At 46.9% G+C, this 18,693-nt stretch overlaps 3 protein-coding genes across 15 annotated transcripts in view; 1 reads left to right on the top strand and 2 right to left on the bottom strand.

Moving 5' to 3' along the window:
• Nucleotides 1–2,626, bottom strand: part of CTNND1 (catenin delta 1) — a 45,722-nt gene extending 43,096 nt beyond the window's left edge. For 6 of the 9 annotated variants that reach the window (XM_043481640.1, XM_043481642.1, XM_043481644.1 and 3 more), the window contains exon 1: nucleotides 2,395–2,615. The gene's annotated coding sequence lies outside the window, so the exon portion shown is untranslated. Of the gene's footprint in view, nucleotides 1–120; nucleotides 521–2,394 lie in introns of those variants that run through there. The other 3 variants (XM_043481643.1, XM_043481646.1, XM_043481641.1) reach the window with 3 other exon arrangements.
• Nucleotides 2,627–8,283: 5,657 nt separating this feature from the next.
• Nucleotides 8,284–16,208, top strand: BTBD18 (BTB domain containing 18). Of its 3 annotated transcripts, none has more exons than XM_043481632.1 (6): nucleotides 8,284–8,368; nucleotides 8,714–8,847; nucleotides 9,017–9,129; nucleotides 9,264–9,384; nucleotides 10,015–10,182; nucleotides 14,146–16,208. In XM_043481632.1, exons 5-6 carry the CDS (start codon nucleotides 10,059–10,061, stop codon nucleotides 16,206–16,208), a joined length of 2,187 nt encoding a protein of 728 aa, XP_043337567.1. In that variant the 5' UTR covers nucleotides 8,284–8,368; nucleotides 8,714–8,847; nucleotides 9,017–9,129; nucleotides 9,264–9,384; nucleotides 10,015–10,058. The 3 variants fall into 3 exon arrangements, with proteins under 3 accessions (XP_043337567.1, XP_043337566.1, XP_043337565.1); XM_043481631.1 differs by having other exon boundaries at nucleotides 8,349–8,589; XM_043481630.1 differs by having other exon boundaries at nucleotides 8,349–8,847.
• Nucleotides 16,209–16,830: 622 nt separating this feature from the next.
• Nucleotides 16,831–18,597, bottom strand: SELENOH (selenoprotein H). Of its 3 annotated transcripts, XR_006271997.1 has the most exons (5): nucleotides 18,272–18,594; nucleotides 18,039–18,184; nucleotides 17,774–17,903; nucleotides 17,293–17,386; nucleotides 16,831–17,016 (listed from the first exon to the last, which is right to left on the bottom strand). XR_006271997.1 is itself a non-coding variant. In XM_043481639.1 (4 exons), exons 1-3 carry the CDS (start codon nucleotides 18,394–18,396, stop codon nucleotides 17,803–17,805), a joined length of 372 nt encoding a protein of 123 aa, XP_043337574.1. In that variant the 5' UTR covers nucleotides 18,397–18,597; the 3' UTR covers nucleotides 16,831–17,016; nucleotides 17,799–17,802. The 3 variants fall into 3 exon arrangements, 2 of the variants coding, with proteins under 2 accessions (XP_043337574.1, XP_043337573.1); XM_043481639.1 differs by lacking the exon at nucleotides 17,293–17,386 and having other exon boundaries at nucleotides 17,799–17,903; nucleotides 18,272–18,597; XM_043481638.1 differs by lacking the exon at nucleotides 17,293–17,386 and having other exon boundaries at nucleotides 18,272–18,573.
• Between the last annotated feature and the right edge of the window lie 96 nt (nucleotides 18,598–18,693).

Raw genomic sequence — 18,693 nt, 5'->3', positions numbered from 1 at the left:
TAAACACCCAAAGGAGGCCCCCACCTGGAACATAGAACATACCTTAGTCATATAACAAAGAAACCAACAGCACATAGGAGTCAAACAAGGAAAGGAAAAATCTGCAGAACTCATACTTACTTGTCATTTTCTACCCCCAAACCAAAATGAGGAGCAAAACAAAAAATAAAAGATTTACTTATTCACACTCTTCCTCTATTTCCTGGAAGAACTAGCAGAGGTGAGGTAAAAGACGAATCTTCCATCTCATCATTCAAAAGGCTCTAATAGCACACACCAGTCAAAACAATGCCTCAGTTCGTGGAAACAGTCCTTGGATGCTATGTAACTAGGATGCCCACTGCAGCTATACAAAGCCCAGTGTTTAAAGCTGGACCCAAACCACCACCACTCAGTCACCCAGAACCTATTTTCAAACTGCCTTTGTACTCGCTCAGACTCCCTCATCCCTCCCTCTAAAGGCTGAGTGGGAAACTGACACTCTGGCAGCAACATGACCAATCCTCTGAAGATCCACCAAGAAACCCCCTAGGCTGCAGTCAAGGCTGAAGAGAGCATTCGAAAATTTGGAAATGATATAACTACAGCCCAGCAAAAAATACACATTGTCCTCTTTCTTTCTTTTTAAGTGCACTTGCTATAATTAGATGATCCAAACATTAAAATCTTACTGTAGCCCTTGCATAAATGAGATTAAAAGAAGGAACAAAGTTCAGTTTCCTCTGAAGCTACAACCTGACAAGAATGAAATCATCTTTCAAGAAATATTCTTGGGAGGTGGAAGGGGGATCGGGATGGGGAATACATGTAAATCCATGGCTGATTCATGTCAATGTATGACAAAACCCACTACAATATTGTAAAGTAATTAGCCTCCAACTAATAAAAATAAATGAAAAAAAAAAAGAATTAAAAAAAAAAAAGAAATATTCTTGTCCTGAAAAAGAAATTCAAGGAAGTGTTCTAGTCTAAAAAGAATTAAGGGGCGGGGCGGGGGGGGGGGCGGTTCAAAATCAGAGTATTATTATAGATACATACCAGTTTAAATCTAATAGCAGCTTACATATTAAGGACCATCCTCTTACAATTAGGACAATATCTATTGCAGTTATAATTTTCAGATGATTCGCATTTTCAAAGGGAGAAGGAAGAGAACATCCAGTTTTCAGCTACTGAGGAGCTGGCTATATGCTTATCTAGTATTTTTGCAAGAATGTATGTGCAAAACAAAAATAAATCTTATGATTAAATAGAAGATACAAAAGCACAGTCATGGGCCTTCAGATCTTAAAAGATTTCTGATTTCACAGCAAGTTAACCAAATCAAAAATGCACCTCCAAAAAACAACTTTCAGTTTGGTTTAAAAATAAGAATTCAGGGGCTTCCCTGGTGGCTCAGACGGTAAAATAAGAACTCCCCCTGTTTTTTCGCAAATGCATCCTAAACACTAGAGTCTGTATTAAGTGTTTTAGCCTAACCTTTTTTTAATCCAAGCCTCTTTCAGAGAGCACAAAGCTGAAAATATTTCTTGTGTGCTACTTTACTCAGGTGAACTAAAACGCATGATTAGAGTTTCCTTATCCCTTTAAGCACGTAAACCAAACATTATTGTATATGCAGACTGAACATACAATACCTCCACAAATCTTTGCCATCAAAGGTAGTTTCAGAAGGAAGGGGATGGCAGTCAGTTACCAAGGATCCATTTGTTTTCTTTTACAAGGTAAAGCAGGGAGGCTAAGTCTAGAAGGCGAAAGAGGCTCCCACCCACCACACCTGAAAAAGTAAAAGAGGGATCCACCCAGGAACAGCAGGGCTGAAATCGATCTGGGCCGTTCAAACTCTCCAGGGGAAAAATACCACTATTTAAGCTGCAAAGCTCCCTGCAACTTCCCATTTTCACAAATTTAATAATAAAAGGGAGAAAAAAAAGTTTTGAAACATATGAAGAACCATTTGTATAACTAGCTTCCGACCCGGACAAATTCCTTTCCCAACCCACACACAACATGCCAAAAAAAACCAACTTTTGGTTTGGGCTCTGAAAACAGAAGTTTGTTAGCCTAACCTAGAAAAAAACACATACAATCAAAGACCACACCAAAATGTAAATTTATGGACCAGCTCTCACCCCTCTGAATCTATTCATCTCCCTATATTAGACCTAGAAGTTTGTTTCTGGGCTTTGAATATCTTGCTTTGCTTTAAATATGATAAAATACCAAAATTCCCCCAAATAAGTAGAAAGAAAAATTAATAATTGTTTAAAAGTTACCCGTCAGCATAAAACACCCTCTCGTTTTCAAATTCCCTCGGTTAACGTAAGACAAAAATTCAACTTGGCTTATCCTGCTTTACCCGTTTATACACATATTTTTTAAAAAGGCACACACCTTAAATGTGGACTTCTGAAAACCACTCTTTTAAGAGAGAAAACCAAGGCTCCGTCAATGTGCTGAGAAAGACAAATCCAGTAAGGTAGTTGCTTTTTCGCCACCTCTTCCTCCTTTCAGGATCTTTCCTGCTCTTCTTTCTCTTTTTTTTTCTCTCAGATCCAACACCTAAAATGGAAGTTGCACCCAGCCAAAGGCTAGGGAGCCTGGGTGGTGACAAACTGATCTGGCAGCCCTACCCCCTCGCTTTCCTAAGTGATGTCAGCCCCTGAGAACTTCCAATAGGAGCTAGGCATAAATCAGGGAGCTGATTTTATCCAATAGGAAACTTTATTATAGGAAACAGGGGAAAAAAAGCAAGAGGAGGAGAAAAAGAGACAGGGGGAAGTTTTATATATATATTTATATTTAAAGTGGAGACTATATAATCTCTAAGGAATTACTGCAGAGCTGGGAGGAGTCGGGGAAGGGAGCTGAAAGAACAAGGGCTTTCTAGAATGGCATGCCTAAGAACCACGGTTCTCTTTGATGGTGGAGTTCTTGCTCCCTCCTTCCTTTCCGGGTGGGGAAGCAAAAAAAAGAGCTGATTTTCTTTGCCTGCTGTTATTTGGTTTGTTGCTTTCTACCCCAAAGCATTTTCCCACAGGAAGATAGGAAGGGAAGGAGCAAGAAACACTATAAACAGGGCTACAATGTGTTGACTGGGATGGTAGGGGATATCTGAGGTAAATTCTCAATTTTATTTTGGTTTAAATGCATTAGAGTTAATTAGGAAAACAAATACTTCGACTTAACATTTTTAGTGTCTATACTTTCAATTGGGCTTCCCTTGTGGCTCAGCTGGTAAGGAATCTGCCTGCAATGCAGGAGACCAGGGTTCTATCCCTGGGTTGGGAAGATCCTCTGGAGAAGGGAAAGGCTACCCACTCCAATATTCTGGCCTGGAGAATTCCATGGACTGTATATCCATGGGGTCGCAAAGAGTAGGACACAGCTGAGCTACTTTCACATACATACATACATACATACTTTCAACTAGAAGGAAGCTGAATCCACTAGGCTGTTGAAGAAAATCAGTCTTCTTATTTGCCCCAAATCAAAATAACGTGGGCTTGAGAGGCATAATAAATGATATCCCATAAACAAGTGATATATTTGGAGACAACAGCACGTGTAAGGAAAAGAAACTCTTACATCAAGAAAATTCAATTCATTTGTGAAGTTCGGGCTTAAGAAGGTCTAGTTCATACATTCTCTTTACACTTTACCTAAATAAAGGATTATAACAGGTATTCTTTTTCTCATTAAGAGTTATCTTTAATATGTTCTTAGACTATTAGGCCATGAAGGGCAGAGATTGAAATTTTTTTTATGCTTACTATTATGGTCATTAACTATATGAAAATGATAATGATGAACTGAAAATTTCCTTTTTCTTTCTTACTGAAAAATCTAAAAATCTGAAGACGGCTACCAAATGAATCTTCATAAAGTTTTCATAATTTTTTTTTTAATTTTTTTAAGTTTTCATAATTTAAAATAGTGGTTAAGAGCATAGGTTCTGCAGTAAGGCTGACTGGCTTCAACCGTTTCTCCTAAGTATACCTAATCAAGTAAATGTGCTACATACTTTGTGGCTCTCCAGGCGGCGCAGTGGTAAGGAATCTGCCTGCTAATGCAAGAGATGCAAGAGACTCAGGAGAATGGGTTGAGGAAAATCCCCTGGAGAAGGAAATGGCAACCCACTCATCTTCTTGCCCGGAGAATCCCATGGACAGAGGAGCCTGGGGCGGGCTACAGTCCATGGAGTCACGAAGAGTTGGACACGACTGGGCAAGCAGCACACACATGCTGCACTCTGTGCAACCCTGGAAAAGTTATAGAATTTCTCTGTGACTCAGTTTCTTAACTATAAATGGAGATAATAACTATATCTCTCTCATAGGACTACTGAAAGATACACATAAAGTTCTTAAAAAAATACACATAAAGTTCTTAAAATAATACATGGCATACAGTGTAAACTCAATAAGTTATGATTATCAATATCTACCCTGCCAAAAAATTTTCAATAGCTCAACATTGCCCCAAAATAGCAACGAATGAGAGGCATCCATCATGTGAGGGCACCTTGCACTCATTATCCCTAACTTCTAAAACACCACCATGGAGACAGTATTACCACTGTTTTACAGATGAGAAAATCAAGGTTCAACAAGGTTAAGAAACTTGCCTGAGCTCATCCAGCTAAGGAGTAAACCCTTATCAGTCTAACGCCAAACCTATGCTATTTCCATTACCTTACACTATGGTCAGGATAAAGGCCAAGCTCCTCATCTGTTTTCAAGATCCATATTTATTCATCCAATACATTAAAGTAACATTTATTAACCATAATCTGACACTCCTTATCTATCTAAACTGGAATTCAACTCCTCAGCATGAAAGTGCCCTTCCAATCAGGTTTATCTGATCATTATCCACCCCCTCATATTTGGTCTACAGTCTCATAGACCCTCTCATTTGGTCTCATGTGGCCAAAAAGAACTTCTCTCAGAAGTGCTGGAAGGCCAAACAGACATCACAGCACCTGTCTGATGGGCTTTAAACAAACTAGAATGGGAACTGAATACATTTGACAAAGAAACAAACAGCCTTTAACTCTCATTGCCTAAGAATCCTTTCCAATTACCTTATCACATCTTTTACCTCTACTTTCCATCTACTCCTAGTCCTGCACAGCAAGTTTATAAGCCAAAGATTATTGTCAAAGGAAAACAACACCAGAAATCAACCAGTTTGTTGATTCACTGGTTCCTAGATGAGAGCCATTATCTAGAATAAGCTATGATTTTCTAGAGATGGATTAGTCTCGTTTCCTTCACACCATCACTAACAGATTGCAAATATTTTGCCTTCCTTCCTTCCTTCATGCGTATGTGTCTGTGTGTTTTCCTGTCTCCCCCACCAGAAGATAAGCTCCATGAAGGCATAAAAATTATCTTTCTAGTGTATTCCCAGAGCTCAGCCTTGTATATCATATTTAGCAACACATGAATAATGAAATGAAGTCTGTTGTCTTACTAGTTAAATAATCCTGGACAAGTCATTTAACATTAATGAATTTGTAGATAACATTCAAAATAAAATTATACACAAATTTTTGAGGTTTGACAGAAAACAGCAAATTCTGTAAAGCAATTATCCTTCAATAAGAAATAAATTTTTAAAAAATTATATACAAATTTAAAATGTTAACTCAGTGATGAAAAGTTGTTAAATTTATCTGAAACGGCCATCTTCAAATAAAGAATCATAAGGAATAACATTCACTGAGGGAAAAACTGTTTATAGTCACTGAATAGAAAATAAAAAGACTTGTTCCTTTTGGGTTATTCTGAACACCTACTGTAAGCCATGCACTCTTCTGGACGTCAAGGATGATGAGACAGACAAGTATCCTGCTCTCAAGAAGTTTACATTCTAGCTGGCGCAGGGGAAATTGCAGAAGATTAACAAATAAGATGTCAAATGGAACACTATGCAGAGATCAAACAGACTGATGAGAAGGACTTGTGGCTTGTTCTAGATTGGATGTCAGGGACAAACTCTCTGGACAAGTGACATTTAAGGAGAAATCTGAATGGTAAGAAGCAGTCAACCTTGAGAAAGTATGAACATAGTAACTACTAATGCCAAAGCACTGAAGTGCGAGGCTGAAATACACTGGATCCAGCAGAACATGTTGGAAATGAGGGAGGTATAGGTGGGAATCAGAGTATAAAGGCATCTATAGGTTAGAGAAAGGAGTTTTGATTTTATTCTAGGTGAAAGAAAGCCTGTGGAAATTTTAAACAGCAGAATGACATAATCCAATCAACGTTGTGAAAAGGTCTGGCTGCTTATGTGACAAATGGATTAAAGTCCGGGGAAGAGTGAAAGCAAGGAAATTAGTTTGAAAGTCAAGTTGCAGTGATATGGAGCTGACTATAGTAGTGGCAGTAAAAATGGAGAGAAATCAATGGATGTGTTCAGAGAAAAAGGGTTGTTTTTATTGGAGGCTTTTTTTTTCTTTTCTTTTTTCTTTCTGTTTTTCATTTCATTTTTAATGCATGGAAGACTACACTCAGTACTCATTTTTACAACTCTCAAAGTTTAACTTCTCCACCCACAACCATCATCACATACACACAAAGAAAAGATATCATAAACTGAACCATGAAAATAAAACTGTACTTAAAAAAGAAATGTTAAAATTATTATATAGGGCAGAGCATTGTGCTGTAATGGCTTTACTTCTAAAACAGCCTAAAACTATAAATGCCAAGAAGAAGAAATTTTTAAAAATCCAACTCCAAAAAAAACACTGGCTACCCATACAAAGGAAAACAAAACATTTTTACTTCTTTCTCCGCTCTGATGGCAACACATTACCATCCTAAGTTCGCCATTTTTGAAGCCTTGGGTAGGATGGCCATTTTTCATTCCCTTTATAAAATCGACTAACACAAGATTTAACTAAACTGTTGTTGCACTTAAAACAAGCAAACAAAAATAAGTGAGTCCTCTCTACCTCTTGAAAATTAGTCTAATCCTGATAACAATATATTTCTGAGAGAATGCAATATTTATATTTTCTTGACAAACGCCATAGAATCACCTACGGTGGTACTGCACCTGCCGAGTCAAGGCTCCATTTCCACAGTAACAGATGCTGCAAACAAGCATTGTTCCGCCTTTTTCCCTTGCTTGCTTTCGTGTGCATGTGTGTGCATGTGTGTGTGCGTGTGTGTGACGCGCTGGCAGCATCTAAAAATCTGTCCTCCTCCTGCGAAGTTTTATGTCCTTTCACGAACTGCTACCTCTTCAAAATATGACGGCAACCCCAAATGTCTTTCTGTTCCCTGCTTCTTTCTCCATCTCAAGGGCAGGGAGCTCAAATTAGGGAAAAGATTACCTGACTTGGCAACCCATGCCCCGCCCCATATTTCGATCAACCACCTCAGATCCTTTTGAAAAGATGTAAGATAGCAATCAAGATACACTTGAGCGCCCAGTACTACTCACCCCTCTCCGCTTCGTCCCTGGACAGGTTCCCCCTCTCTCAGGTACCGTCCTTCCTGCCTCCGGCCGGGTGACCGCACCACACTTTGTCCCTGGTGGCGTTGGATTCGGCCGGCTCCGGCCAGCGCAGGACGACACCGGGCAGCTACCTGAAGCCGGAACCCAGGTCTTAACACGCACGCGGCAGAGAGCTGCTGTGTGGCTTTCCAACGCGGCTTGGCGTGCTCTCAGAACGCGTGATCTCGAGATCATTTAATTTTCGACCTCATGTTTTCACAGCATGTTTCCGGCCAGGAGGTGCACTAAATACCTCAAAACTGGAGATCCCTCCGGATAGAGTTTTGCCCCCCGCCTCGGGTCACCAGGTCTCCCAGATGTGGGTCTGGGGTGGATTCTATCACAAACCTGAAATCAGGAGGCAGCCCAGGGACCTTGTTCCAGAACATTCCTGGCCTCAGGAGCCACCTAGTATGAGAGACATGTGGGACCAGGTGCGACTGGCGCCATCCGGAAGCCTTGGCCTCATTACGCCTGGGGCGCTCTTGGCAGGACCGAGGCCATCAGCATCCTCCTCCACAGGAAGCCGGAGGTGTCCTCCCACCTCCTTGAAGCCTCTTTTCCGTTTGTTTTCACCGGGTGCCAAGGATGAGGCCTGCTCCTAGAGAATCCCTTACTGGCGGTACTTTCCCCCTGTCTCTCGCGGGGGAGCGCTCTTGCCCCCCCATCCCCCAAGTCCCTCGAGACTTAGGTTCCCGCCCAAAGCGCCCCTCGCCCTGTGATTGGCTGTCTGAGGGTCCTTGGCCAATGGGGGATGACGTATTCGCCCGGCGTCAACCCGCGAGGCTGGGGGAGGAGGAAGCACGTCGGGTCTGCGACGTGCGTGCGTGTGGTGCGCGAGGACTGGCGCGAGGTGTGTGGTGCTGGCTGCGTGGCCTCAGGCTTTCGCTGTCACCCCACACCCCACCCCCACCCGCTTCCCGGTGCACGCGTGTGCCGGGGCCCGCGGCAAGACGAGGGCATCTGGGGGGCGGCTGCAAAGCCCGTGCGGCCGGAGGCGACAGTGAGGGCGAGCCTTGGATTCGGGCCTCCGGGACCCGCACTCTCCATTCCCAGAAACCTTCGCGCCAAGAGGTCTCTCTTCAGAGGAGTTGGGCCCGGGGCGCTCGGAGCTTGAGGGGCACCCCGCTTTGCAGGGCCTTCCCTGAAGCCCTGCGTTCCCCGCTCCTCCAACCCCGATTCCTTTGCTTCTGGACAGGAAAGGAGACCTCGGGACGCCGTTGTGCAGCTTTGCTAAGCCTCCCCGCGCCAGGCTGGAGTGTGGGAGGAAGCAAGGCAGGCTTGATCGAGGACCCGAGAGCAGGAGCATCTCCTCCCGCGGAGCTATTCCAGGTTGGGTCTGGGGGCGAGGCCCAGTGCTGGTGGGTCGGAAAGTTTCCCCCAGGGCCTACGTTTGGGCCCTTGAAACCGCCGCCATCCTCCACTCCCGTGTCTCTGGCTGGGATGGAATTGAACCTACGGTTTCTTAATTTACCTTTTCCACTCTTTTCTTTCCCGATAGTTTGACGTGAACCGTTTGGAGCCCTGGTGCCACCTGACAGAAACCTGCATGCCAGGAAAGGAACACCACCCGTGCAGCGTGTGAGGATCTCAATACAGAAAACTGGAAACGTAGTAAGCCTGAATTCCGAATACCCAGCTTGTGTTGGGAAGGGGTAGAATTTAGCATAATCATCCTTGCTTCACTGTTAGCCAGATAGTTAACCAGATCGACAAACCTGAAGACTAAATTCTGTGCCAATTTCCAGGCGGAAACAGGCTTCCTTTGGACAAGAACATCTGAACCAAGGGTGGCAGTCTTCTCATTTCGGTTGGAGACCTTCTCACCAAGTCCAGCAGCTCCTCTTCTTTGCTGTGCACCCTCTGCTGGTTAGTGTGATAGAGTGAGCTTGGAGAAAATAAGGCGTGTATGACTTCTTAGAGATCATTAATACTCAATAAGTATTTTGTTAAAATGTGTTAAATGTGGGAAGTATTCCCATGAAACTCAGAAATGTGATGCTCAGGAAGAATATGAGTAGTCAGCACCGTAGGCGCTGAGTCCCTGGTAATATGAATAAGGAAGGTTTAAGGATAACAAGAAGTCCATTTTTGTAGTGCTAGTTCTGTGCCAGGCACTCACAGTGCTAAGCAGTTTGGTAGAAATTAACTGATTAAATCTCTCAAACAGCCTTATGAGGTTAGTACAGAAGTATTACAATTCCCATTTCCTAGCTAGATCAGAAAAGTAAGACTCAGAGAAGTTAGATCATTTCCCTGCAATTATACAACTAAACCAATAAATAACAGAGCTGAGATTCAAATCTAAGGCTATCAATGAACTCCCACCTGTAACCACTAGGATATTCTTAAGATACCCTTGGGGGCACAATTCCTGGGTTTATGGTTCCTCAATTCATGCTTTTGTCTCTTACTTTCAAAATTTCCCTGTCATTTTAAAGATAAAAAGAAAAAAATTAGGTATGACCATGCCTCTGAAAGGTGTTATCTCACCCACAGGAATCTGATCCATGAAAACCCAGAAAGTTTGTTAAGAGACCAACATGTGCTCTCCTGCCAGTCCCAAAATCCTGTACAGGAATCCCCGGTTCCTGCGGTTAGCGTTTCTGCAGCTTTATCACCAGCAACAGAGTGGTGTGTTCTGTGATGTCCTTCTGCAGGCAGAAGGTAAGAGACTAGTAGGGACTCAATTGAAAACTCACCATAGACTAAGAGAAAATGATTTTAGGGCCAGGCAGTGAAGGACAAAACCAGGAAAGTGTGTAATGGTTGCCTTTAAGTCCTATTTGGTAAACACCTTTTTCTAGGACAGGCACATTTTTCGAAAGTGAGATTATACTCCTCTTAAAAAAAAAAAAATGAGCTAATTATAAAGTGCCGTAAGTGTAGGATTCTGTAAAATGTGGGTAATGTGGTAGTGGGATGTTTGTGAAGATTGAGTTTAACGTACGTAAAACACTTAGAAAGGTACTTTTAATGTACTAAGGAGAATGTAAGTATTAGATGGTCCTATTATGTATTTTTCTGTTTTCTTTTTTATTTCTTTACTATTTGGGGCTGCGCTGGGTCTTTATTGCTGCACCAGCTTTTCTCTAGTTGCAGTGAGTGGGGACTGTTCATCGCAGTGTGCAGGCTTCTCATTGCAGTGGCTTCTCTTGTTGCAGCTCATGGGCTCTAGAGTGCATGGGCTTCAGTAGATGGGTCCCTGGGCTCTAGAGCACAGGATTAATAGTATGGCTTACTTGCTTCTCGGCATGTGGGATCTTCCCAGACCAGGGACTGAACCTGTGTCTCTTGCACTGGCTGGCAAATTCTTTACCACTGAGCCACCAGGGAAGCCCTGTTTTCCTATTGTTTTGCCAAGCAAGTAACTTCTTCTCTTACTAGTTCACTTTCTTCATTACCAACATTGTGTAACACTCTCCAGTTTACCAAGTACACATAGTGTAGTTTAGTTCTCATCTTGATTCTTAATGACAGCCTTGTGAGATAAAGAATGTTGTATGGTTCCAGTTCTACAGATGTGCGAATTGAGACAGTGATTTAAGTAACTTGTCTGTTGGTTCTCTTAGTAAGAGTTTCGCTTCATTCCTTTATTCAAAGTAAACCAAAAAAGTATACTGTACTAGCATGGGCACATAGTATATATGACAATAAAGTCCATCCTTATAAGGAAACCATGAAAGGGGGAGATATTCAAATAACCAGTGCATTCAGATAACTGGGCAGTATAATAAATACCATTGGGGTAGATATAGGCTGATACAGGAGCTCAAAAGAGGCACATACTTCACAGACTTGAGGAGGTTGGGAGACGGGGGTCAGGGAGATTTTCTTGGAGGAAATAACCTCTTAGATGAGGACAAATAGAAGTAGGAAGAAGTGGGGAAGGATTTTCCCAGGCAGAGAAAACGGCATGTACAGAGATTTAGAGGTATGGACCAGAGGTTTGCAAGTGGTTCATTATGGCTATAGAGCACAGATTGTAAGAAGTGTATTGATCAGAGCTGTGGCTAGAGAAATTAGCAGGTCTGAAGTGTTATACCAAGGAAGTTGATCTTGTCCTCAGAACACTGGAATTGTACTTGTGGATTTTAAGAAGAAGGTCATAACTGCTTTAGAAATAGGACTCAGGCTACAATGAGGGGAATTATTAGATTGTTATTGAGTCCAGATAGGAGGCTGTTTTGGGATCCAGGAGAAAGGGAATTGTGGCCTGAACTAAAGCATTGAGAATAGAAAGAAATGTACGGTTTATGAGCTATTAAAGAGAAGTATTAAAGAGTTATACAGATGTGAAAGTTGCACCATAAAGAAGGCAGAGTACCGAAGAATTGATGCTTTCAAATTGTGGTGCTGGAGAAGACTCTTGAGAGTCCTTTGGACAGCAGGGAGATCAAACCAGTGAGTGCTAAAGGAAATCAACCCTGAATTCATTGGAAGGACTGATGCTGAAACTGAAGCTCCAATACTTTGGCCACCTGATGCAAAGAGCTGACTCATTGGAAAAGACCCTGATGGCTGGGAAAGATTGAGGGCATGAGAGGAAGAGGCTGACAGGGGATGAGATGGTTGGATGGCATCACTGACTCAATGGGCGAGTTTGAGCAAGCTCCAGGAGATAGTGAAGGACAGGGAAGCCCGTGTGCTGTAGTCCATGGGGTCAAAGAGAGTCGGACACAAATTAGTGACTGAACAACAGCAACAAAAAGAATTTACAAAACTTGCTGCAGTTAAGAACATAGACTGAGGTAGCCTTGGGTTCAAATCTTGTCCCTGCTCCTTCAGTTCAGTTCAGTCGCTCAGCCGTGTCTGACTCTTTGCGACCGCATGAACCAGGCCTCCCTGTCCATCACCAACTCCCAGAGTCCACCCAAACCCATGTCCATTGAGTCGGTGATGCCATCCAACCATCTCATCCTCTATTGTCCCCTTCTCCTCCTGCCCTCAATCTTTCCCAGCATCAGGGTCTTTTCAAATGAGTCATCTCTTCACATCAGGTGGCCAAAGTATTGGAGTTTCAGCTTCAACATCAGTCCTTCCAATGAACACCCAGGACTGATCTCCTTTAGGATGGACCGGTTAGATCTCCTTGCAGTCCAAGGGACTCTCAAGAGTCTTCTCCAACACCACGGTTCAAAAGCATCAGTTCTTCGGCGCTCAGCTTTCTTTGCAGTCCAACTCTCACATCCATACATGACTCCTGGAAAAACCATAGCCTTGATTTAGACGGACCTTTGTTGGCAAAGGAATGTCTCTGCTTTTTAATATGCTGTTTAGGTTGGTCATAACTTTCCTTCCAAGGAGTAAGCGTCTTTTAATTTCATGGCTGCAGTCACCATCTGCAGTGATTTTGGAGCCCCCCCAAATAAAGTCAGCCACTGTTTCCCCATCTATTTGCCATGAAGTGATGGACCGGATGCTTAACTAATTTTGCACATTACTACACTATGCCTACACTACAGTTTACTCATCTGTAGTAACAACTACCTCACAGGGTTGCAGTGAAGATTAAAATTAATTCTGGTAAGAGCCTTAGGTGCCTGGCACATAATAAGGACTCGAGCTATTTGTTTTTTAAAGAAAACTTAATATTTGATTAGATGCAGTGGGTAAGAGAAAAGGAAGACTCAAATATGACTTTTGTTTTCAGGCCTGGGCCATTGGGTAAATGTGTTATCTTATTTTGAAGTAAAAAGCAGGAAGTTTGGAAGTATGGGGAATGGTGAGTTTACGTTCTAGAAAGGTTGCATTGGAGGTACTTGTGGGACATCCATGTAGTCTTGCAGGCTGGGGCATGCCTAGTATTTCAGAAGAGGTATCTGGGCAGAGGTTGGATCTGGGAATCATCAGCAAGCCTTTGCTAATGGAAGCCATGGGAGAGGGGAAAATTTCCCCGGAAGTGCCCATAAAATGAGAAGGGGGCTCAGGACAGTGGCTACCAGGCAGTGGAGAGATTTCAGGAGAGAACTGAGCCCTGATTGAAAAGTGAAAGGTGTATGTCACTAAGTCGTGTCCAGCTCTCTGCGACCCCATGGATGTTCCTGACCCAGGGATGGAACCTGGGTCTCCTGCATTGCAGGCAGATCTTTTACTGTCTGAGCCTCGAGGGAAGCAAGCCCCTGATTATCCTAATTATCCATATCCAAAGCTCATGGTTTTTATTAGATCACAAGCAGCTTCTGTACAAATTTTTAAACTCTTGGGTGAGTCAGAAACATTTATTCAGCAAGTGTTTGATCCCCTACTTTGTGTCCAGTACTGGGTATTCTTCAGTGAGTCAGACAGACAAGGTCCCTGTCCTTGGAGCTTAGAAGTGTAGTGAAGGAGATGGACAATTCCAATGCAAATAGCTGAATGCTGTGATAGCTACAGTGCAGCTAACCCAAACGGGATGGCGGAAGAGGGTTAGGGAAGGCTTTCTGAAAGCCTAAAATAAATCTTTAAGGTTAAAAAATGAGTTAGCTGGGTAATGGCAGAATCTTCCAGGTAGGCAGAAGAAACAAATTTCTCCTACTTGAACTTCCATGAGGGAAACTGAGAAGGGACAGCAGATTCAGGTAGTAGCGGCTGTGTTTGACCCATGAACTTGCCAGTCGGCCTGAGATAGGTACTTGGGTTTCCCTCCAGGTGAGGCAGTCCCAGCCCACTGCTGCATCCTGTCAGCCTGCAGCCCCTTCTTCACAGAGCGCCTGGAGCGGGAGAGGCCAGCCCAGGGTCGGAAGGTGGTGCTCGAGCTGGGGGGCCTGAAGATCAGGACCCTGAGGAAGCTGGTGGACTTCTTGTACACCTCCGAGATGGAGCTATCTGGAGAAGAGGCCCAGGACGTGCTCTCCGCAGCCCGCCAGCTCCGCGTGTCGGAGCTCGAGTCCCTTCAGCTAGAGGGTGGGAAGCTGGTGAAGGCCCCTCAGGGCCGAAGGCTGAACAGGGAATGCCTGCATCCTCCCAACCCCGCGCCAGTCTCTGCCAGGGTGGTGGCATCCAGCCGCCGGCCTCGAGCTCCCCTGCCTGTCTCCCAGACGCCCTGTCCTCTCGGGGCAGCGAGACTGAAGTCCTCGGGGAAGGAGGAGGGGCACCCGGAGAAGAACCACCGACAGAACCCGGAGAACTCATCTGGCACACTCCTGCTCAAGAGGAAGGCCAGGGCCTGCCCAGCTGCACAAGAAACAAGGGCTTCACCATCGAGCCATGGTCAGGGGCCCAAAGAAAACAGGAGTGGCCCCGCCCACGGTCCTATGGCACTCTCCCCACCCAGCTTGTACACCTCCGTTGACGAGCGACTCCTGCCCAGGAAGATCAAGCTAAGCCGCTCAAAGCCGTCTCCCGATGTCTGCACGTCCAAGCCCGCCAGCCTCCTCAGCGGACCCAGCTCAGTGCCCACAGCCCCTGGCCGGCGGCTGTGGCGGCAGAAGAGCACCAATAAGGGAGTGCCGGAGGACAAGCAGAAAACGGGGCGAGCCAGTCCCCTCAGGAGCAGCCCAGGCGCCTCCGGTCTTGGGAAGACAGGTGGGAGCAAGAAGCGGAGCCCCGAAGTCAGGGCCCCTCACCCAGACTCTGCGGAGGAGGGGCAGGTTGGGAGAGTGAAGCTTCGCAAGATTGTCAACGGGACCTGCTGGGAAGTAGTTCAGGAGCCTCCCCTCAGGATCTCTCAGGATAGCCCTCAAATCCCAGAACTCAAAGACTTAGGGGAGCCTCTGGGGACACAGCCATCCTCAGGTAACGAGCAAGACCTGTCATCCTCGAGAGCAAACCTGTGTAAGGACTCCCCCGTGTGCTCCAGGCTACAAGACACTTTGCTCTCTGCCGGCCGCTCCCCAGACCACCCAGCGGAGGAGTCCGAGTTTGGGTCCAGCCCAGAGCTGGTGGGGAAGGAACCTGGACTGGACGTGGACTGCGGAGAGCCCTACACGTTCAACCCAGCCCTGCTCGGGCAGCCCTGCGAGGCTGAGGAGTACCGCATCACCAGCACCGCCGCCACCAGCGAGCTGGAGGAGATCCTGGACTTCATGCTCTGCGGCTCCGACATCGAGCCGCCTGTGGAGTGTCTGGGGAGTCCCCAGGCTGAGGGCTGCAGGACCCCGAGTTACCACCTGACAGAAACAGGCAAGACCTGGATCGAAGGGGAAGAATGGTGTTTGCCGGACGTGGAGCTCTGGCCCAGGGAGCTCACAGAACTGGAAAAGGAGCCTCTTGGTGAGAACAAAGGGCCAGCTGGGCCCTTCAGCCCCCTAGTCCTGCCCTCTGAGAACAAAGAGCCAGCTGAGCCCTTCAGCCCCCTTGTCATGCCCTCCGAGGTAAGTGAGGGGGAGGAGGTGTTTTCAGTGGGAAGCTCTTGGACTCCAGACCTGGAAATTAGCAGCTCCCAGCCACTGGAAGGTCAGACAGACAAACTTCTCCACATGGACTCCCTTGACCCTCCCCAAAGGTCCTATGGAGACCTCTCGCCTCCCTGTTCAAATTGGGTGGACACTGGCCTGGAAGTGTCCCTATCAATGGATGAGGTATTATACCCAGCTCCAGAGGTAGGCAAGGAGGGATCTGGCAACTCTGAGTGGGTGGGTCCACTTCCTGCCAGCCCTGAAGAGGAGATTGATGTAGACTCACTATCAGAGGGGGTTGTACCTACGAGTATCTTCTCCGTGTGGCCTGACCCTTCCTCAGAGTCAGAAACAGAGGTAGATATACTAACGTAGTAGCAGAGCGGGGAGGTCGGGTCACAGGGACTGAGAGGGTGGGACATGCTGGCTAACAGAAGGCCCACCGATAGGCCAGCATATGTCCCTGTCCTCTTAGCACCAGAGGCAGGCATACCTGTAGTTCTCCTTCCCTCCCCAGGCTTTTGGAGCCAGGCACAAGTCATTCCATAGGTAGAAAATTATGAACTGGAATCCCCTTACTTCTTTTATAATCTTGTCTTCCAGTTAGTGACAGGTGAAACAATACGCTGTGTGGTCCCCACTCTAGTGGGTCATAGGTGACAGCCAAAGCCGGCCTCCCCAGTCAGCAGGCATCTAATCACTAGTACCTGGGGTGTATGGCTTAAGTCACTGCCAGCATGGGAAGTGTGGCCCAAAGCTCCACAGGGCTGGGAAGATGTCCTGCACCATCACTTCTGAGAAGTGAGGTGAGAAAAATAGTTCCTTTTATTTCCTTTCCCCCCATAGTTTTTACAAGTATTGCCCATGCTCTAATAAGGACCATAGGAGACCCAGGTTAATTGGTGACGTCAAGCTATGAGGAATACAAGGACCAATCCCAAAAGGCTGGCTTAAGGCACCCCTTCCCATATTAATAAATTTACTTCATGACTCAGGCTTTATATCAACTCAAATCCTTTTAATTTTTATTAAACCAAATCCAAGAATTTTTCAGTGTCTTACTAGAGGATTGCCTCACAACTGAACCATTGTTTCTGGAGGGAAGGAAACCACAGCTTCAGGGACATGACTGAAGTTTGACCATGTCCCGTCATAAATGCTCCAGCATCACCAGGGACAGAGGCTGTGAAAACGACAAAGGGAAAGAGTTAGAGAAGGGATCCAGGTAATCCTAGCCAGCCCTCCACCATGAACACACCCACAGATCCAGGAGAGCTCAAGGGTTGCGCACACACACACCGCCCCCATCTCACTCAACCTCAAGTGCCTGACAACATGCCAAAGCCCCGTCAGCAGCGCTCAGGACAAAGACAGGGTTGGATCCTGCGACCAGGAGTGCCAGCGCCACCATGCAGGGCCGGCAGCACACACAGGTAACACACGGGGGCAGTAGGCGCACCTGAAACTACACAGAGATTTGGCCAGAAGAGGAGACTCCACACACACAAATGAGGGCATCGGCGGGAGTTACAGGAAAGTGAGGGGGTGTGTTTCTAAAAAACAGAAAATCGGCCCATACTCCAAGGGCCACAGTTCTCTGCATCCTCTAAGGACACAATTTGCATTCTCATAGTCATTTACATTACCAACGGAATTCCACGCCTTAGCTCAAAGACACTGGAATGAAACATGAAGGTTGTAGCAAAGGGCACACTGAAGAAATTTTTTTGGCGGGGGGTTGGGGGGTGAGCAACTTCAGTTTTTCCCACCAGGAAAAAGGGGAAGAGGTATTCCCACTAGAGGAAACCTCGAGAGCAGAGCGAGGTATGTAGATGTAGGTCCTGTGTGAAATCAGGGGTTTTAACAGGAAGGGCTGCTTCGCCAGCAGACGCACCACGATCAGCCCACTCCCCCCACCCTCCCCATTTGCCATCTCGAACCTCAGCGAGACGCCTTCTGCCCCACCTCCCTACGAAAGGTACTTCTTCAGCTCCTCCAGCACCACGTGAGGCTCCGGAAACTTGAGTTTGCGTGGGGGCCCCTTCTTAAGACCCGTCCAGAGCTCCGCGCCTGGGAAGAAAGGCCACGTGAAGCGCAACGGCTCTGGAACCCTGCAGCCGTTCCCCAAAGCCACCGGGAGGCGGCGGTCTGGAGGCCCGCTCTGCCCCGCCCGGGGTCCGGCCCCCGCGCCCGGCCCGCACTCACTGCTGCCGTCGGCGCGCAGCAGCGTCACCTCGAAGCTGCCCCTCCGCGGCCTGGCGGGGTTCACCTTCACCACCAGCTCCGGGGCCTGCAGGCGCAGCGCCTGGCTCAGAGCCGCGGCGTTGCGCCCATAGACGCGTCAGCTCGTGCTGCAGGGAGAGAGGCGAGGTCAGAGCCGGGCCCCGGCCTGCGGCGCCCTTGCCCTCGCGCGCCCCGCCGCACCCCGGGCCGCTCACCAGTGCTCGATGACGACGCTCGGCCCCTCCACTCCCCCATCCTGGCCGCCAGCCGGCTTCTCCCGCTTCTCGGCCGCTGCGGCCAGCGCCGCCTCGGCCTTCCGCTTCCTCCCGCGGGACGCCATGGCGCCTGGGGCCCGGCTGGGGACAGGACGCAGCGGCGGCCACCGGGTACAGGCCAGGCCCGCTCCGAGCGCCGAACCGCAGTCCAGGAACTCGGCTCCCGGCGCGAAACCTCTCAAGCGGCGGAAAGCGTGGCGCAGGGCGCACACGTGGTCTGGAGGCGGGGCCTCGGGCGTAGCCGCGCTGCGCGCAGAGGCGGGGAAGTGCGGGGCGCCGGGCCCAACCACCCGGCTGGGGGGCCGGGTCGCTGCGAAAACAATCAAGTCTTCATGCAGGCTTTTCTGTAACCGCGGCGCCAG

Source organism: Cervus canadensis, chromosome 11 (genome assembly GCF_019320065.1).
Source record: "Cervus canadensis isolate Bull #8, Minnesota chromosome 11, ASM1932006v1, whole genome shotgun sequence".
Taxonomy (NCBI): Eukaryota; Metazoa; Chordata; class Mammalia; order Artiodactyla; family Cervidae; genus Cervus; species Cervus canadensis.
This window is presented reverse-complemented; position numbering and strand designations above follow the sequence as displayed.

Coding starts and splice junctions, on each gene's coding strand:
- BTBD18 (XM_043481632.1), top strand. CDS start 10,059: ATGTGCTCTCCTGCCAGTCCCAAAATCCTGTACAGGAATCCCCGGTTC. Junction 10,183..14,145: donor TGTCCTTCTGCAGGCAGAAG/GTAAGAGACTAG, acceptor GTTTCCCTCCAG/GTGAGGCAGTCCCAGCCCAC.